Below are 20140 nucleotides of genomic sequence, written 5' to 3'. Positions count from 1 at the left end.
ATACTCCAGTGTCTCACAGGCATTTCAAATTTAATAGGTCTAAAAACAAACTCTTAATCTTATGGTCCAACTCATTTATCTTTCAGTATGCTCAATGCAAGTAAATGACATCACTGTTCAACCAGCTGCTCCTATTAGGAAACTGGAAGTCATTATTGATTTACTTCTCCCCCATACAGATATATCTCATTAAACACTAATTCCTTTCCATCACACCCCCTCAAATATATCACCTAACTTGCCATTTCTTCCTGTATTCACTTCTGTCCCCTCTGATCTACTCTACTGTCATCTAATGCCTACACTTCTACACAAGGCTCCTAACTGGGCCCTTTGCATCCACCTCCCTACCTGCCACCTCTGCTCCCAACAGTGGATCCTGAATATAAGTCAGATCATGTTATTCTGCTCAAAACACTCCAATGACTTTCATTATTTTTTAAATTCTAAACTCATTGCTAAAGCTCTAAGAACCCTGGTATGAATTTTGTCAACCTCCTTGAACTCATCTCCTGCATTTCTGCCCCTGGTCCTAGCTCATACCTTATTAGCCGCATTTGTCTTCTGGCTCTTCCCTGAACATGCCAAGTGTATTCCAACTTCTACCCCCAGAGAGCTGTATGACTTCCTCCTCTAGAAATTCTGACTCTGCTCAAATGTCACATTTTCAGAAAACCCTTCCTTGATTGTGCAGAAACACACACCCACACAGCAGCACATCATATGCTCTCCTCTTTCCTTGCTTCATCTTTTTCCATATCTCTTACAGTTACATTAAACTACAGACTGCTGTGCTTGCTTGCTTATTCGTTGTCTGTTCAGCTCTAACCTAAAACAAGCTTTATGGGACAGAAAACGGCTCCATCCTCATTCACTACTAAATCACTGGCTCCCAAAACACTGCCTGGCACACAGCAGGAATTCAGTAAAAATTTTTTTCCACAAATGGGTAAATGTTGCTTACCCAAAAAATAAAACTGCTTTATTATTTTTTGACACTGATAATTACAAAGCTAGCCTAATTACATTGAAAGGAACCGATATATAGCTATAGTTCACTTATTTTTAATGCTTAATATTTTTACATCAATATACCATAATTTAATTTTCCATTCTCTATCAAGGACATCAAGGTTACTTCCAAGTTTTTTTTGCTATTATGGATCAGGCTGGTGTGAATATTCTTCTACACATCTTCTAGTACACATATGTGAGTTTCTGTAGGGTTACAGATGCTGAGTCAGAAAGTTGCAAGATTCAACTTCACAACATAAAGCTAATTTGTTTTCCAAAGTGACTGACGAATTTATACTCTAGTGGTGTATCAGAATTCCTATTGGGATAAACAAGGTCTTACTGCATAGCACAGGGAACTATATCCAATCTTCTGGGAATAAACCATACGGACAAGAATTTTTAAAAAGAACATGTATATGTGTATAACAGAGTCACTTTGCTGCACAGCACAGATTGGCACAACTTTGTAAACCCACCATATGTCAAAAAATATATATTAAAAAAAGTCATGCAGTCTAATAAAACACAGATAATGACCAAAAAAAAAAAAAGAGAATTCCTGTTGATCCACACCCTCTCCAATATATGATGTTGGAAAATCTCTTTAATTTTAGGCATACATTATTATCTTGCCTTATTACTAAAAAGGTTGAGCATCTTTTATGGTATTTACAAGGCCTTATATATGTATTTTTTATGAAATGGCTATTCATGTCTTTTTGCCTATTTTTCTATCCAGCTATTTGTCTTTTTTCTTATTGATTCATTCTGTACTCTAAAGCTTTTTTGGTTCTGTGTGTAGCAAGCAACTTCCTCCAGGTTGCAGCTTCAAGTTCATTAAAGGATTTTTGAATTGAACAGAAGCAGTTGATTTTAATGTACTAAAATTTATCAATTTTTCCTTCCAAGGCTCGTTTTTTCCTATGTTGTCACAGAAAATTCTTCCCTTTCCCAGGGATATAAAAACTGTATATTCCTCTCATATGCTCTAAAAGCATTTTCACACTTCTATCTATGTGGAAATGATTTTTGTACACAGTGTGAAATAGGGACCCAACTTCACATGGATCCTATATAATAAACTCATGTGGATAACTAATGCTAGCATTGTTTAAAAATACTCTCCATGTTCCCCCTTCCCCACCTGCAATGCCACCCTTGTCACAGCATGATTCCATATATCTGGACCAGTTTCTGGGTAACCATTCTGTTCTATTAGTCAATACAACTCTCGCTGAGGCAAAAACACTGTCTTAATTTACTATTAATTACTATTTGAGCAAATCTACAGTTTGATATTTGATAGGACAAGTTCCACCATCTTATTTTTACTGTTCATAAATGTCTTGTCTTGTCAGAAATATCTGCCCTTCCTCATACATTTCAAAGGACAATAAAATGAAAATATAATTTAAAAACAAACACTCATTTACAACAGCAACAAAAAGTGTAAGTTACCCCAGCAAATTATAAAATGATTTTAAAACATTTAAGAAAGCCCAAATAAATGAAGAAACAGACATTTATGTATTAGAAACCTTAATATTATAAGATGCAGATTTTTCCCATATTAGACCATAAATACAATTCAAATTCAATAAAGATCCCATCATAGTTTATTGTGTATCATGATAAGCTAATATACTGTTTGCACCTCACTCCTTGATAGGAGCATACAGAATTATAAATTTAATTTAAGATATAAAACTTTTACCCAAAATATGTAGTATAACCTAAAATGCAATCAGCCTTATCTATTTTCAATGTTCAGTTCAGTTCAGTTCAGTTCAGTCGCTCAGTCGTGTCCAACTCTTTGCAACCCCATGAATCACAGCACGCCAGGCCTCCCTGTCCATCACCATTTCCCGGAGTTCACTCAGACTCACATCCATCAAGTCCATGATGCCATCCAGCCATCTCATCCTCTGTCGTCCCCTTCTCCTCCTGCCCCCAATCCCTCCCAGCATCAGAGTCTTTTCCAATGAGTCAACTCTTCACATGAGGTGGCCAAAGTACTGGAGTTTCAGCTTTAGCATCATTCCTTCCAAATTAATCCCGGGCTGATCTCCTTCAGAATGGACTGTTTGGATCTCCTTGCAGTCCAAGGGACTCTCAAGAGTCTTCTCCAACATCACAGTTCAAAAGCATCAATTCTTCGGCGCTCAGCTTTCTTCACAGTCCAACTCTCACATCCATACATGACCACAGGAAAAACCATAGCCTTGACTAGACAGACCTTTGTTGGCAAAGTAATGTCTCTGCTTTTCAATATGCTATCTAGGTTGGTCATAACTTTTCTTCCAAGGAGTAAGCTTTTCAATGTTAGGTCTTTAATTAAAATCGAGAAATTTTCCTTTATTATACTTCAGATAATTAATTTTGAACTATCTGTCTTGTCTTCTAGGGTTCATGTTGTTGCCAAGCTGATGCTCTCTGAAACATACTTGTGCTTATCATAATCTCTTGCCTTCCATTTGTCTCTAAACACTTATTTTGCATTCTAGATGTGCTCTTCAAAGACTCTCTTCTATTTGACTAATTAATGGATGCTACTTGTTATCTGAGGTGTTTATTCTCTATTGTGGTCATTCTTATTTAATACAGTCAATGTTTACATCCTTGTCTTGTCAGGATGTTCTTTACTGAAAAAAAAAAAAAAGTTTAAAAAACAGAGATGTGTTATAGCGCCATAAAGAAAATCTTTGGATAATCATAAAGCATAGCATAAAAAGACTTTTAAAAAGCTAGAGAGAAAGGGAAGAAACAGCATAAAGGCTGGAAAAAGCAAATACTCTTTGCACACTTTCAAATTTAGGATAGCAGTAATTATCCCAAATGGCTCTGAAGAAAAGGACCTATGCCCCAGACTGCTAATATCAGACAAAAGGTGAACATCAAGAAGCAAAATACAAGTATGAAAATCCATGAAGTGCCCCAAAATTTAACCTATAAGCAGTATTAATAATATTCTAAGGATTTAGAACCATCTGCTAAATGCATCCAATTGTAATTCATCTCTTTTTAAGGATAAAGATGTGAAATTAGTTCTGTCTTTCTGCTAAAAGCATTAATCTACCAAACAGAAAAACTGAAAAACTGTAATGAGTATGTTTCTGACAGGGTTGCTAAACAAATATTTAATAATATAAAGTAGACACTAGAAAGAAAACACCAAAAATTCCAGAGGATAATTTTCTCAGAGATTCCTTCCTTTAGTTTATGTCTCAGGGATGAAATTCATCACTTGAAAATTCGAGTAGTTCTATACATCAAGCAAAATTAAATCACATAATAGTCTTAAACGCTGCCTGTTTTTGACAAATAGAGGTGGGAGCTTAGCCAAACCACCCTGACTGTCTCATCTATGCAAAATATTTAAACATTTAAATAATCAGTCACAGGCATCTTCTCAATATGACATCTCACTTTCTTTGCTTTCAGTTACACCCAACTCCTCATGTAAGGCTCGGCCTGGGCAAACTTGTGCTCTGCCTTCATTCTCACCTTGCCATCTTTCTGATACGATCTCAGGGACCCCAGGACCTTGTATTTCACTGCTCCTGTCCTCCCCAATATGCTGCATATGGATATCTATAAACATTCACTGTCCCAGGACAATCTGTTCAGAGTCCTTTTCTTTGCTTTATTTTTAAATAAATTACACCAAGTGCAATGATCAACAAAATGAAAAGGGAGTCCACATAATGGGAAAAATATTTGCAAATCATGTATCTGATAAGGAGTTAATAATATTTAGAATATATAAAGAACTCTTACAACTTGGTAACAAAAACCCCACAAATAACCCAATTTAAAAATGGGCAAATGACTGCGAGATATATTTCTCCAAAGATACACAAATTGCCAATAAAGCACAAGAAAATATTTTCAACCTGACTAATCATTAAAGAAATACAAATTGAAACCACAATGAGATATCACTTCATATCCATTAGGATGCCTACTTTCAAAAGACAAAAATAACCCCCCCCCAAACCTAGAAAATAAAGTGTTGGCAAAGATACAGAGAAACTGGAACCCCTGTGCACTGTTGGTGGAAATGTAAAATGGTGCATTCCCTATGGAAAACAATATGGTGTTTCCTAAAAAAAATTTACAAAATATTATCATATGATCCAGCAATTCTACTTTTGAGTATATACCCAAAAGAATTAAAAGCAGGATCTCCAGCAGATACATGTACCCACATGTTTATAGCAGCATCATTCACGATAGCTAAAAGGTGAAGCTTTCCAGGTTTTCATTAATGAATGAATGAAGAAACAAAATATACATACAATAAAATATTATTTAGTCTCAAAAAGGAAGAAATTCTAACACATGCTACAACGTGGATGAACTCTGAGGACATTATGCTAAGAGAAATAATCCAGTCACAAAAAAGACATATATTATAGGATTCCACTTATACGAGGTACACAGAAGTCAAATTCAAAGACAGAAAGTAAAGTGGTGGCTGATAAGAGGTTTGGGTGTAGAAGAGAATGGGGAGTTACTGTTTAATGGGTACAGAGTTTCAGTTTTCCAATATGAAAAAGTTCTGAAGATGGATGATGGTGATGGTTACACAACAGTGTGAATGTACTTAATACCACTGAATTATACGCTTAAAATCAGTAAATTTTGTTATGTGTATTTTAACACAATTAAAAAAGAAGAAATTACAATTAGCACATAAATGGCAACCCACTCTAGTATTCTTGCCTGGAGAATCCCATGGATGGAGAAGTCTGGTAGGCTACAGTCCACGGGGTCCCAAAGAGTCGGACACAACTGAGCGACTTCACTTTCAGCTCATCCCAAGACTGGTTTAAACCCTTTTCTTACTGGTGTGTTAAATTTTCTAAATCACATAAGCGTTTCTGAATAACTCTCAAAATGGTTAGAGTGAATTCTGTATTTTCTTTCACTTCTCTCTCTCATCCTATTTGGGTGAGTAAAGAGGGCAATGGACTGTACTGCAGTTCTTTCTATTAACTTGCTCTGTAACTCTGAGCAAGTCACTTGGTCCAAACTTTAAGGCATTTTAATTTTCTCATCCAATCCCTCAAAATAACAACACTGGAAGTCATCTTAAATTGCACATCTCAGAGGTACTATCACTTTTCATTAAAGCTTTCAAAACTGACTGCAGAGAGGCAGGAAGCAATAACACCAAATGTAAAGGAAGGTCCATCCAACCTGGACTAGGATTGGGGGTGAGGCAAGATATATTGGAGAGAAGTAAATAAAATAGAGATATATTTGAAATAAGGAAGGTCCATTCAAGATGCAGTATTCCCTCGCTCTGTAAGAGTTAGACTGTTCTATTCTAAGTTCTTTTGCAAATAATAGGACAATAAATATTTAGAATAAATAAAAACTATTTAGAATAAATAATTCTAGAAACTACATTTCAATGTCCTGTGACAGAGAAGGGGGCTGAAACCCAGGAAATGTCAACAAAAATGTCTCCATCCATTCTCTTTTTCATGTTCCTTCTGGGTTGGTCAGTTTTATTATTTGTTCATTTAGTCTAGCTGCCCTGTTGACAGGAAAATCTTCTCATCCCTCTCTACACACATCTCATTCTTTTCCTTTATAAGTCTATGGTTCTCTTCCTTAACCTATCTCAAGCTCTTTAAAGGTAAGGTTACATCTGACTCCTTTACATAAAGCTAAGTCATCAAGTCTGTCAGGGAGACTAACCCAGAGTTAACCCCCAGATAAAATCTTGAGGAAGACTGCCAACAAAGAGGAGGAATAGGGGGAAACTCCCAGGGGTGGTCAAAAAACAGTAAGATACATATCTACTGTTTACACAATTTACATCTTAAAGCAGGAAAGAAAAGTTATGAGTTGGATAAAGCCACACAGCCAGGAACTTCCCTAGTAGTCCAGTTGTTAAGACTGCGTTTCCACTGCCCACTGCAGGGTGCATGGGCTCTATCTTTGGTTGGGGAACTAAGGTCTGTGAAGTGCACGACCTCCCAAAAGAAAAAGATACAACAGCCAAATACATACCAAAAATAAAGCAGGTAACGGGTACCATAACTTATGAGGTTAAAAAACAGCATGAAATAGTAGAGAGTGGATCTTTATATTTTGACAAAGGTACACTACACTGGAGTTATAAGTCATAAACATTTTTGTGCCAAGTGAGGCTCTGAAATTTATTCAATAGTCAAAAATGCTGTGAGAGTTACGTAGAAATATAGTCAATACAGTAGCTATGCCTCTGCATCTCTAAACACTGGCTCCTACAGAACTCTTCTTTTTAGGAATATGAAGAACATTTTTGAAAAATTGATCAAAATTAAAAGAAAACTTAAACCAAAAAATAGTTTAATAAAAGACTCCATACTCTGATAACAGGGTAATTATAGTAAACAATTTTAAACATTGTACAAAAACTTGTAACCAATGATAATTTCTAAAATTATCTCCTAAAACATCTCTAAGGTCAAAAAAGAAAGTCATAATTAAAATCTACTCTGAAAATGATTATAAAATACCAATTATCCAAATCTAAATGTTGAAGCCAAACCTGACCTTAGAAAAACTCCTAGCTTCAAAATTTTTCATTTTCAAAAAAATATAAGAATTTATTTCATAAAATTTGAAAGGAAAATATACTTGGGAAAGGTAGTGAAGATGGAATCAGAAATTCCATCATGAAATTTTTCACGATATAGGGAAAAAAATAGGAAAACTGGTTAACCCAAATAAAAGGGGGATAAACACCAAGAGTTCAAGTTCTGGTTAAAAAAAATGACAGTAAGGCTGACACATCTTTGACAAATCTAATTAAATACAAATTTTTAAAAACATAAAATTAGTAATGAGATGTAACTATAGTGACTGACTTTAAAAATTATAACAGGATGGGGTGTGTGTGTGTGTGTGTGTGTATAGTACGAAAATAGACACTATTCTAGGGAAATACAAATGGTTAGAATTTACTCAAGAAGAATGGAACATGTAAATAAAGCAACAACCATGAAATGATTTAAAAGATGCCCCAAAAAAATCCTCAGAAAGTCTCCAGGCCTGAAGTGGTTTTAAGATTTTTTAAATCATTGATAACTGCTGGCTAAATAGAAATTATTTTAGAGCATCTAAATATTGAAGAGCTTACCACATATTTTACCAAATCAGCAAAGCTACAAAAGAAATCAGACAAAAGACTTATTATAACAGAACAGAAAGGAGAATAGACAATTCAACAATAATAGATGGAGACTTTAAAACTTTGCTTTAAATAATGGATAGAACAATTAAACTCGGCAGAAGACTACAAAGGAAACAGAAGACAGTATAAACCAACTAGACCTAACAGACATCTACAGAACACTCCACTCAATAGCAACAGAATACACATTCTTCTCAAGTGTACATGAATATTCTACAGAATAGAACACACATTAGGTCATAAAACATGCTTCAATGAACTTAAGAGCACTTAAGTCATACAAAGTATGTACTCTGACCACAGTGTAATGAAATTGGACATCATTATTTGAATGAAATTTGGAAAATTCACAGATACGTGGAAATTAGACAACATGCTCCTAGATAACCAATTGGCAAAGGAGAGTAAAGTAAAATCAAATCACAAGTAAAATTAAAAATACCTGTAGATAAATGAAAACACAAGCAAAACATACCAAAACCTATGGGACGCACTGAAAGCAATGCTTAGAGAGAAATTAGTAACCGTGTACACCTGTAATAAAAAAGATCACAAATCAACAGCCTAACCTTCTACCTTAAGAAACTGGAAAAAGAATAGCATACTAACTCAAAGTAAATAAAAGATCAGAGTGAAAATAAGTAAAACAAACAAGAGAAAAACACAGGAAGTCAATAAAACCTAAAGTTTATTCTTTGAAAAGATCAATAAAACTGATAAACCTTATGCAAGATTGACGAAAAAAAAGGAAAGATTCAAATTACTAAAATCAGGAACAAAAAGAGAACATTACTACTGGCCTTAGAGAAATAAGGCTTCCCTTGTGGCTCAGACCTGGAGAAGGAAATGGCACCCCACTCCAGTACTATTGCCTGGAAAATCCCATGGACAGAGGAGCCTGGTGGGCTGCAGTCCATAGGGTTGCAAAGAGTTGGACACGACTGAGCAACTTCAGTTTCAGTTTTCAGTTAGAGAAATAAAAAAGACTATCAGGGAATAGTATGGATAATTGTATACCAACAAATCAGATAACCTACATAAAATGAACAAATCCTAGAAAGGCACAAACTACTGAAACTCACTTAAGAAGAAATAGGAAATTTGAGTAGAACTATAATAAGAGATTGAATTAGTAACAAAAACATTACCAGAAGTCATAATAAAAAAGAAAACTACCACAAAGAATCTAAAAAAACCCAACTCACAGACACAAGAGTAGAATGATGGCTGCCAGGGACTGGAGGGGGAGAAATTGGTAGATGTTGGTCAAAGGACACAAACTTCCAGCTATGAGATTAGAGTTTTGGGGATCTAACATACAGCACGATGAGTATAGTTAACAATACTGTATAGACTTGAAAGTAGCTGAGAGGAAATCTTAGACATTCTCACTACAAAAAGAAATGGTTATTATGCAGGTGACAGAAGGGCTAAACAATACTACTGGGGCAATCACTTTATACTATGTAAGTGAATCAAGTCAATACTGCAAGCCTTAAATTTACACAATGTTTTATGTCAGTAACATCTTAATAAAGCTGTTTTTAAAAAAACACTAACCACAAAGGAAAATTCAAGTCCAGAAAACTTCACTGGTTAAAAACCTACCAACATTGAAAGAAGAATACTAATCCTTCACAAACTCTTTCAAAGAACAAGAGGAGGGAACACTCCCCAGTTCATTTTTTAAGGACTGTTAATCGTGATACCAAGATCCCAGAAATACACATTACAAGAAAACAGAAATATAGTCCATCATGTATGACTATAGATACAAACTTCTACAACAAAAAGACAGACCTTTCTCAACTTACGACGGGGTTACATCCCAATAAACCCATCATAAACTGAAATTATCGTTAAGACAGAACTGCATTTAATACACCTAACATTTCAAATATCAGAGCTTAGCCTATCCTCTTTAAATGTGCTCAGAACACTTACATTAGCCTATCGTTGGGCAAAATAATTTAACACAAAGCCTATTTTATAATAAAATGCTGAGTATCATGTGATTTATGGAATACCATTCTGAAAGTGAAATACAGCATGGTTGTAAGGGTACAGAACGGTTCTAAGTGTATTGGTTGTTTATCTGCATGACAGTGTGGCTGCCTGGGAGCTACAGCTCACTGCCGTTGCCCAGCATCACAAGAAGTATCTTACTGCCTACCGCTGGCCTTAGAAAAGATCAAAATTCAAATCAAGTGTCATTTCTACTGAATATGTATCACTTTTGTACTGTCATGAAGTAAAAAATTGTAAGTTCAATCATTGCGTGTCAGGGGTTCTGTTTTTTGTTAGCAAACAGGATCCAGCAACATAGAAAAGAGTTGTGCACCATGACCAAGAAATTTTATCCCAAGAACGTGAGGTTTAACATAGAGAAATCAATCAATACACCATATTAATAAGACAAAAGATAAAACACAAAATGATTATATCAATAGATGTGGGGAAAGCATTTGTCAAAATCCAACATCCTTCCATGATAAAAACATTCAACAAACTAGGAGTAGAAGGAAATACCCTCAGCCTGATAAAGGGCTCAATGAAAAACTCACAGCTAACATCATATTTAATGGTAAGAGACTGAAAGTTGCCTGTGTGAGATCAGGAACAAGACAGTGGATGTCCATGCTGACTACTTCTATCAGCACTATACTAGAGATTCTGATCAAGGCCATTAGGCTGTATGGAATGTAACATGGCACAACGGCTGTGAAAACTCTAGAAATTTTACAAAGGGTTAAAAACTAAGAGTTACTGTATGACTTATCAATTCCATTCCTAAAGAATATATTCAAGAGACTGAAAACATTAAATCCACATAAAAAGCTGTACACATATGTTCATTGCAGCATTATTTATTTATAACAGCCCAAAGTGGAAGTGACCCAAATAACCATTAATTGATGAAGAAATAAACAAAATGTGGGATACCCAAGGAATGTTACTCAGCCACTAAAAGGAACAAAAGTACTGGTAAATGCCACAACACGGATGAACTTTGAAAACATCATGTTAAATGAAAGTCAGATATAGTTTTGGTCATATATTCTATGGTACTTTCTAATGAAATATCCAGAATAGGTAAACTCCTAGAGACAAAATAGATTATTGACTGACATGGATTGGGGTAAGCATGAATAAGGACTGACTGCTTAGCGGGTATGTGTTTTCTCTGAGGGTAATAAAAATGTTCTAGAATTAGTAATGGTTGCATAACACTGTGAATATAATAAAAAACATTGAATTATATAACTTAAATGGGTGAATTTGTTACCTAAATTATATCTCAACAAAAAAAAGATGTATGTACTGTAGTTCCTCATTATCTGCAGTTTCATTTTCTGTGGTTTTGGTTAACCTGTGGTCAACCATGATCTAAAAATATTTAATGGAAAATTCCAGAAGTAAACAATTCATAAGTTTTAAACTGCATGCCATTTTGAGTAGCATGATGAAATCTCAAGCTGTCCTAGAATAGGACATAATCATCCTTTTGTCCAGCATACCCTGTTAACAATTTAGTAGCTGTCTCAGTTATCAGATCAATTGTTGCAGTACTGCAGCGTTTCTTTCAAGGAGTCTATATTTTGCTTAATAATGGCCCCAAAACATAAGGGTAGTGATGCTGGCAATTTGCGTGCGATAAAGGAAAGTAGTGATGCTTCCATTAACTAAGTGAAAAGGTGAAAGTTTCGATTTAATAAGGAAAGAAAAAACATCATTTGCTGAGATCTGCTATATGAACGAATTGTCTATCCGTGAAATTGTGAAGGAAAAAGAAACCCATGCTAGTTTGCTATTGCACTGCAAACTGCAAAAGTTATGGCCACACTGCATGATCAGTGCTGTTAAGATGAAATGGCATTAAATTTATACAAAGGCATTTAAATTTATTACAGTGTATTGAGATAAACTATCTTATTATTAGCTGTTGTTAATTTTTATTGTGCCTAATTTATAAATGAAACTCTATCATAGGTATGTAGGTATAGGAAAAAACATGGTATATATAGGGCTCAGTATTATCTGCAATTTCAGACATTCACTGGGGGTACTGTAATGTATTCCCTGTGGATAAGGGGAGACTACTGTACTGCGAAAAAGTAAGGAGTTTTTCAGGTATACAAGTACACTGAATAAAGTATATAATTAACAAAAAGACCAAATGGGAAAACTTACAAGATTATTATAATCTGACAAAATTTAACTTCTCTTCCCAAAAAAATTCTTGAAAAACAAGAATTAAAAGAATAGATCAATGGAAAATAGTACAGAATTTAGTTCCTCAAAAAACTAAACACAGAGTTGGCATATGACCCTGCAATCCCACTCCTGGGCACATATCTGGAGAACACTTTAATTTAAAAAGATAGGTGCACACCGATGTTCATTGCAGCACTATTTACAACAGCCTCGACATGGAAACAACCTAGTTCAGTTCAGTTCAGTTTAATTGCTCAGTCGTGTCTGACTCTTTGTGACCCCATGAATCGCAGCACGCCAGGCCTCCCTGTCCATCACCAACTCCCGGAGTTCACCCAAACTCATGTCCATTGAGTCGGTGACGCCATCCAGCCATCTCATCCTCTGTCATCCCCTTTTCCTCCTGCCCCCAATCCCTCCCAGTATCAGAGTCTTTTCCAATGAGTCAACTCTTCACATGAGGTAGCCAAAGTTTTGGAGTTTCAGCTTCAGCATCAGTCCTTCCAAAGAACACCCAGGACTGATCTTTAGAATGGACTGGCTGGATCTCCTTGCAGTCCAAGGGACTCTCAAGAGTCCTCCCAACACCACAGTTCAAAAGCATCAATTCTTCGGCACTCAGCTTTCTTCACAGTCCAACTCTCACATCCATACATGACCACTGGAAAAACCACAGCCTTGACTAGATGGACCTCTGTTGGCAAAGTAATGTCTCTGCTTTTCAATATGCTTTCTAGGTTGGTCATAACTTTCCTTCCAAGGAGTAAGCGTCTTTTAGTTTCATGGCTGCAATCACCATCTGCAGTGATTTTGGAGCCCCAAAGTCTGACATTGTTTCCACTGTTTCCCCATCTAGCTGCCATGAAGTGATGGGACCAGATGCCATGATCTTTGTTTTCTGAATGTTGAGCTTTAAGCCAACTTTTTCACTTTCCTCTTTCACTTTCACCAAGAGACTTTTTAGTTCATCTTCACTTTCTGCCATAGGGTGGTGTCATCTGCATATCTGAGGTTATTGATATTTCTCCCGGCAATCTTGATTCCAGCTTGTGCTTCTTCCAGCCCAGCGTTTCTCATGATGTACTCTGCATGTAAGTTAAATAAGCAAGGTGACAATATACAGCCTTGACGGACTCCTTTTCCTATTTGGAACCAGTCTGTCATTCCATGTCCAGTTATAACTGTTGCTTCCTGACATGCATATAGGTTTCTCAAGAGGAAGGTCAGGTGGTCTGGTATTCCCATCTCTCTCAGAATTTTCCACAGTTTCTTGTGATCCACACAGTCAAAGGCTTTGGCATAGTCAATAAAGCAGAAACAGATGTTTTTCTGGAACTCTCTTGATTTTTCAGTGATCCAATGGATGTTGGCAATTCGATCTCTGGTTCCTCAGCCTTTTCTAAAACCAGCTTGAACATCTGGAAGTTCACAGTTCACGTATTGCTGAAGCCTGGCTTGGAGAGTTTTGAGCATCACTTTACTAGTTAGTGTGTGAGATGAGTGCAATTGTGCGGTAGTTTGAGCATTCTTTGGCATTGCCTTTCTTCGGGATTAGAATGAAAACTGACCTTTTCCAGTCCTGTGGCTACTGCTGAGTTTTCCAAATTTGCTGGCAAATTGAGTGCAGCACTTTCACAGCATGGTCTTCCAGGATTTGAAATAGCTCAACTGGAATTCCATCACCTCCACTAGCTTTGTTCGTAGTGATGCTTTCTAAGGCCCACTTGACTTCAGATTCCAGGATGTCTGGCTCTACTTGAGTGATCACACCATCATGGTTATCTTGCTTGTGAAGATCTTTTTTGTACAGTTCTTCTGTGTATTTTTGCCACCCCTTCTTAATATCTTCTGCTTCTGTTAGGTCCATACCATTTCTGTGCTTTATCGAGCCCCTCTTTGCATGAAATGTTCCCTTGGTGTCTCTAATTTTCATGAAGAGATCTCTAGTCAACCTAAATGCTCACCAAAAGATGAACTGATAAAGATGTGGCACATACAGAATGAAATACTACACACCCATAAGAAAGAATGGAATGATGCCATTTGCAACAACACAGGGCTTCCCAGGCAGCATTAGTGGTAAAGAGCCTGCCTCCCAGTGCTGGAGATGTATGAGACAGGGGTTTGAGTCATGAGTCTGAAAGATCCCCTGGAGGAGGGCATGGCAACCCACTCCAGTATTCTTGCCTGGAGAATCCCATGGACAGAAGAGCCTGGTGGGCTATAGTCCACAGGATCGCAAAGAATTAGACTCAACTGAAGCAACTTAGCATGCATGAACACAGCAACATGGATGGACCTACAGATTATCCTACTGAGTAAGTCAGAAAGAGAAAGACAAATACCATATGGTATCACTTATATGTGTAATCTAAAATATAACACATATTAACTTATCTATGAAACAGAAACAGACTCAGAGTCCTAGGAAACAGACTTGTGGTTGCCAAGGGGAGAGGCAATGGGGAGGGATGGACTGGGAGTCTGGGGTTAGTAGATGCAAACTATCATACATAGAATGGATTAATAACCGGGAACTATATCCAATATCCTCTGATAAACTATAATGGAAAAGCATGTGTGTATATATATATCTATACACACACACACGTGTGCGTGTGTATAAATGAATCACTGCTGCATAACACAACACTGTAAATCAATTATACTTCAATAAATTTAAAAACAGTATGCCAATATGATGTGGATCCCAAACTGTCATCAGATTTCATCATAATGTTCTGAAATGTGCACAAATATAATAGCAGTACTATTCTAACGATACACTATAAAACCAAGATACATTTATATATTAACTAGAAATAAAATGACACCAAAATACCCAATTAATAATTTTACGTCATAGTTTTTCTGAAATTACATCCTGTTTACAACATGAATATGCCTTGGGTTCTTTTGTGTTTAACACCCTAACATTGCCCTGGGCTGTATAATAAATCAAATTTCACACTGTTTTCCTCTATTAGAACTACCACCAGACCTCCATGTGTATAGCCCATCTTGATATCATTAGGTGATCAGTAAGATGGAGGCAAACAAAAAGAGCATAATTTGAGGTCTTTATTTTTTAGGATGACTCCCTAAATAGTAATCTCTAACTAAAACAGGAATACCTGGGTTGGGAGGGGTGGCTAGATGAGTTTTGATGATGAACTTGTGGTATCTGTGTGTGTGTGTGTGTTAGTTGCTCAGCTGTGTCCGACTCTTTGCGACCACATGGACTGCAGCCTGCCAGGCTTCTCCGTCCATGGGATTTTCCAGCCAAGAATATTGGAGTGGGTTGCCATTTCCTCTTCCATGTGGTTCCTGAGGGACAGCTAGATGGAGCTGTCTGGTCAGTAAATGGATGTCTGGATTTGAAGCTCACAATAGTGAATATGGGCCCGAAATAGTGGTTTAGAAGATAGTGGTCTCAAGAATGGTGGCTTGAAGCCAAAGACAGATCTATAAATGTATGGTTAGAGAAGCAGAAGAATCTCTCATGAAGAAAAACACATAAGGGAAGCCAAGGGAAGACAGTCTTTTAAAGGCAGTGTTAATTTCCACAGAGGCAACAATCAGGATTAAAACGAGTTCTATTATTTGGCAGGAGATGCTGACTTCTGGTTGAGGGGTGAGAAAGGGACAGTAAGGTCAGTTATTTAAAGAAGCCTGGACCACCAACAAAGGCAGATAGAGAAAGACAGAAGAGATTGTTCTTTCTAGTCTGAAAAGAGAGAGTTAGTGGAGGGGAAGACACTGATGACTTCAAGTCTATGAGAACAAAACTTTGTTTAGGTCACTTCTCTAATCCCTAGTATCTTTAGGGTACCTGGGACATAACAAGCATTCAAAAGTATTTGCTGAATGTTGAACGAAGAAAGGAAATGAGTGGGGACAAGCAAGTAGGGGAGGGTCTTAGTAAAGAGGATGGGGAAGAGGTGATGGAGAGAGAGAGAAAAAAATATTTTTTGATCATTTGTTAAACTTCAGACTCCTTATGTTCAAAATTCCTGAAATAACCCTCAAAAGTAGGCATTACTGTCTCCATTTTACAGTCCACAGAAGCTAAGAGATTTGGTACCCAAGGTCATTTATCTGTTGATGGACAGAGACAGGAAGCAGGCATGGCTTCACCTGTGCGAGAAGCTCCTACTCTTCCACGGCACCTTGAAAATGAACATATAAAATATGAAAATAAAATAATTTGCTGAAAAGAAGGGGGAAAGAAGTTGACCTGGAAAAGGGCAGTAAAAGTATCTCCTACCACCTGAGGAGGATGGACAGGGAGCTGACCAGGTCAAGTAAAAGGAATGATGAGCAGAGTAGAGGTCCTAACTGAAATTAACCCTGGAGCAGTACCGTCTGCATGTCTTTGTCATTATGTCTAGCTGGTCTTAGTAGGAGTTTGGCAGTTAAGTGCATGAAAATGTGCACAAGGTGAGAAATAATCATGTAGGAATAATTTTGAAAAGAAAGGAGTAAAGCCAGGAGGTAGTTGTGATACCACAAGGAAATAGAGAGGACAAGGGCTGAGTTTTCAGAGTTTACAATAATACTGAATGAGAAGCAATTCTAGTGGCGTGGAGTCTTCAGTCACCATCATCTCCCTTTTATCAACAAACTTCTCTAACTGTCCACTCTTGCTGAGGTACCCTACTGCTGTAATTTGCTTTTACAACTAAAAAACAAGGGACATGTTTGTTCTGGGTTATCTGATCTCTTGTAGTTAAATAAATCTTTACCCCAGACAAGGAGCTTATTAAAAATGAACAGTGGAGATCATCAAATTTCATAACTCTATCAAACGCTTTGTCCTTCCCCTGCGACCCCACATGGCACAAGGCAGGGCCAGTAAACAACAGCAGTGAGACAAAAGGCTAAGCGGAGAACCATCAGAGTTCTCGAATACCTGGCTTAACACAAAGATTAACAGAATGTTATCCCTTTCATTTCTAGATATTTCCACTTAGTATAGTTGGGCTATTTTCCAATAGAAATGTACTTATTTTCTGAGTCATCAGCCAGATGTGAGATATAAAACTGTTTCCCATAACTTTTTGGAAATTGAAGAGTGTCTTACTATCATCAGCATGAGATTTCTCTTCTGAGATTGCTGTATGTAATAGTAGCAAATCTCTTTTTGATTGGACAAAAATGACATAAAGAAAATACAGAATCATTAGAAATGTGTTAGACCCATGACTTTACATATACCTCGGAGGGTACCACAAACCTACCCCACCAAGTCTTCTGGAGTTAAGAAAAGCCTACCAACCCCAGTCATAGATAGCTTGATACCTCCACAGTCTAGTCTCACAAACCCAAGAAAACCCCAGATCCTCAATATTATCAGCCAGGGAACACGAGGTGTCAAACAACGTTTATAATTGACTAGTTAGCAAATGTACGAAGATTCTTACCCTCAAGAAGCCATATGTATGAAACTACAATTAGCTTCAAGACAGTTATAGGTATATTTACAGTTCAAAGATTAGAAGGACAATGAGACCAGAAATATTTAACCTGTATACTTTTGGAGATCAAGGAAAACACTGGCCAGGATGGTTAAATGACCTAACATAAAGTAATTTTCATTTCTTATGTTCATGTGACCTTCATGTCAGACTATGGCTACAGCAGAATAGAAAACTCAGGACTACTAACTCATCTCAAATATTCAACTACTCAGTTCAGTTCAGTTGCTCAGTTATGTCCAGCTCTTTGCAACCCCATGGACTGCGGCACGCCAGGCCTCCTTCTCCATCACCAACTCCTGGAGTTTACTCAAACTCATGTCCATTGAGTCGGTGATGCCATCAAACCATCTCGTCCTCTGTCGTTCTCCTTCTGCCTTCAATCTTTCCCAACATCAGGGTCTTTTCAAATGAGTCAGCTCTTCGCATCAGGTGGCCAAAGTACTGTAGTTTCAGCTTCAACATCAGTCCTTCAATGAATATTCAGGACTGATTTCCTTTAGAATGGACTGGTTGGATCTCCTTGCAGTCCAAGGGACTCTCAAAAGTCTTCTCCAACACCACAGTTCAAAAGCATCAATTCTTCAGTGCTCACTTTCTTTGCAGTCCAACTCTCACATCCATACACGACCACTGGAAAAACCATAGCCTTGACTAGATGGACCTTTGTTGGCAAAGTAATGTCTGCTTTAAATATGTTGTCTAGGTTGGTCATAACTTTTCTTCCAAGGAATAAAATTTCTTTTTATTTCATGGCTGTAGTCACTATCTGCAATGATTTTTGAGCCCAAAAAAATAGCCACTGTTTCCCCATCTATTTGCCATGAAGTGATGGGACTACATGCCATGATCTTAGTTTTCTGAATGTTGAGCTTTAAGCCAACTTTTTCACTTTCCTCTTTCATTTTCATCAAGAGGCTCTTTAGTTCTTCTTCACTTTTCTGCCATAGGGTGGTGTCATCTGCATATCTGAGGTTATTGGTATTTCTCCAATCTTGACTCCAGCTTGTGCTTCTTCCAGCCCAGCATTTCTCATGATGTACTCTGCATATAAGTTAAATAAGCACAGTGACAATATACACCCTTGACGTACTCCTTTTCCTATTTGGAACCAGTCTGTCATTCCATGTCCAGTTGTAACTGTTGCTTCCTGACATGCATATAGGTTTCTCAAGAGGAATGTCAGGTGGTCTGGTATTCCCATCTCTCTCAGAATTTTCCACAGTTTCTTGTGAACCACACAGTCAAAGGCTTTGGCATAGTCAATAAAGCAGAAAGAGATATTTTTCTGGAACTCTCTTGCTTTTTCAGTGATCCAGTGGATGTTGGCAATTTGATCTCTGGTTCCTCTGCCTTTTCTAAATCCAGCTTGAACATCTGGAAGTTCACAGTTCCTGTACTGTTGAAGCCTGGCTTGAAGAATTTTGAGCATTACTTTACCAGCGTGTGAGATGAGTGCAACTGTCTTTGCGGTAGTTTTAGCATTCTTTGGCATTGGCTTTCCTTGGGATTGGAATGAAAACTGACCTTTTCCAGTCCTGTGGCCACTGCTGAGTTTTCCAAATTTGGCATATTGAGTGCAGCACTTTCACAGCATCATCTTCCAGGATTTGAAATAGCTCAACTGAAATTCCATCACCTCCACTAGCTTTGTTTATGATGCTTCCTAAGGCCCACCTGACTTCACATTCCAGGATGTCTGGCTGTAGGTGAGTGATCACACCATCGTGATTATCTGGGTCATGAAGACTGTTTTTGTACAGTTCTTCTGTGTATTCTTGCCCCCTCTTCTTAATATCTTTTGCTTCTGTTAGTTCCATACCATTTCTGTCTTTTATTGTGCCCATCATTGCATGAAATATTCCCTTGGTATCTCTAATTTTCTTTAAGAGATCTCTAGTCTTTCCCATTCTACTGTTTTCTTCTATTTTTTGCCCTGATCTCTTCTTGCTATTCTTTAGAACTTTGCATTCAAATAGGTATATCTTTTCTTTTCTCCTTTGCTTTTTGCTTCTCTTCTTTTCACAGCTATTTGTAAGCTATTCAACTACTACTGTTCTATATAAACATACCACCCACATAGATTAATTTCCCTTTGGCCTAACAGACCAGACCAGTGCTTTTTAAGCTGTAGGTAGTGAAACTGATTTTGTGGGTTACAACCTGATTTTAAACAAGATGAAATATAAAAATATCAGGATGCATCACATTTAGTATGATTTGTGAATAACTTTTTCTA

The 20140-nt window shown here is 37.1% G+C and overlaps 1 protein-coding gene across 3 annotated transcripts in view; it reads right to left on the bottom strand.

Moving 5' to 3' along the window:
• The window catches only part of HDGFL3 (HDGF like 3), a 79493-nt gene that overhangs the window by 47960 nt on the left and 11393 nt on the right, over positions 1-20140 (bottom strand). Inside the window, exon 1 of one of the 3 annotated variants that reach the window (XM_060408769.1) lies at positions 544-3656. The exons of the other annotated variants lie outside the window; for them this stretch is intronic. Coding sequence (XP_060264752.1) covers positions 544-557 — 14 coding nt within the window. The 5' untranslated portion in view covers positions 558-3656. Of the gene's footprint in view, positions 1-543; positions 3657-20140 lie in introns of those variants that run through there. 3 annotated transcript variants of the gene reach the window in all.

Source organism: Ovis aries, unplaced genomic scaffold, assembly GCF_016772045.2.
Source record: "Ovis aries strain OAR_USU_Benz2616 breed Rambouillet unplaced genomic scaffold, ARS-UI_Ramb_v3.0 scaffold_85, whole genome shotgun sequence".
Taxonomy (NCBI): Eukaryota; Metazoa; Chordata; class Mammalia; order Artiodactyla; family Bovidae; genus Ovis; species Ovis aries.
Note: the sequence above shows the minus strand (reverse complement) of the source record. Positions and strands in the feature narration are given on the sequence as shown.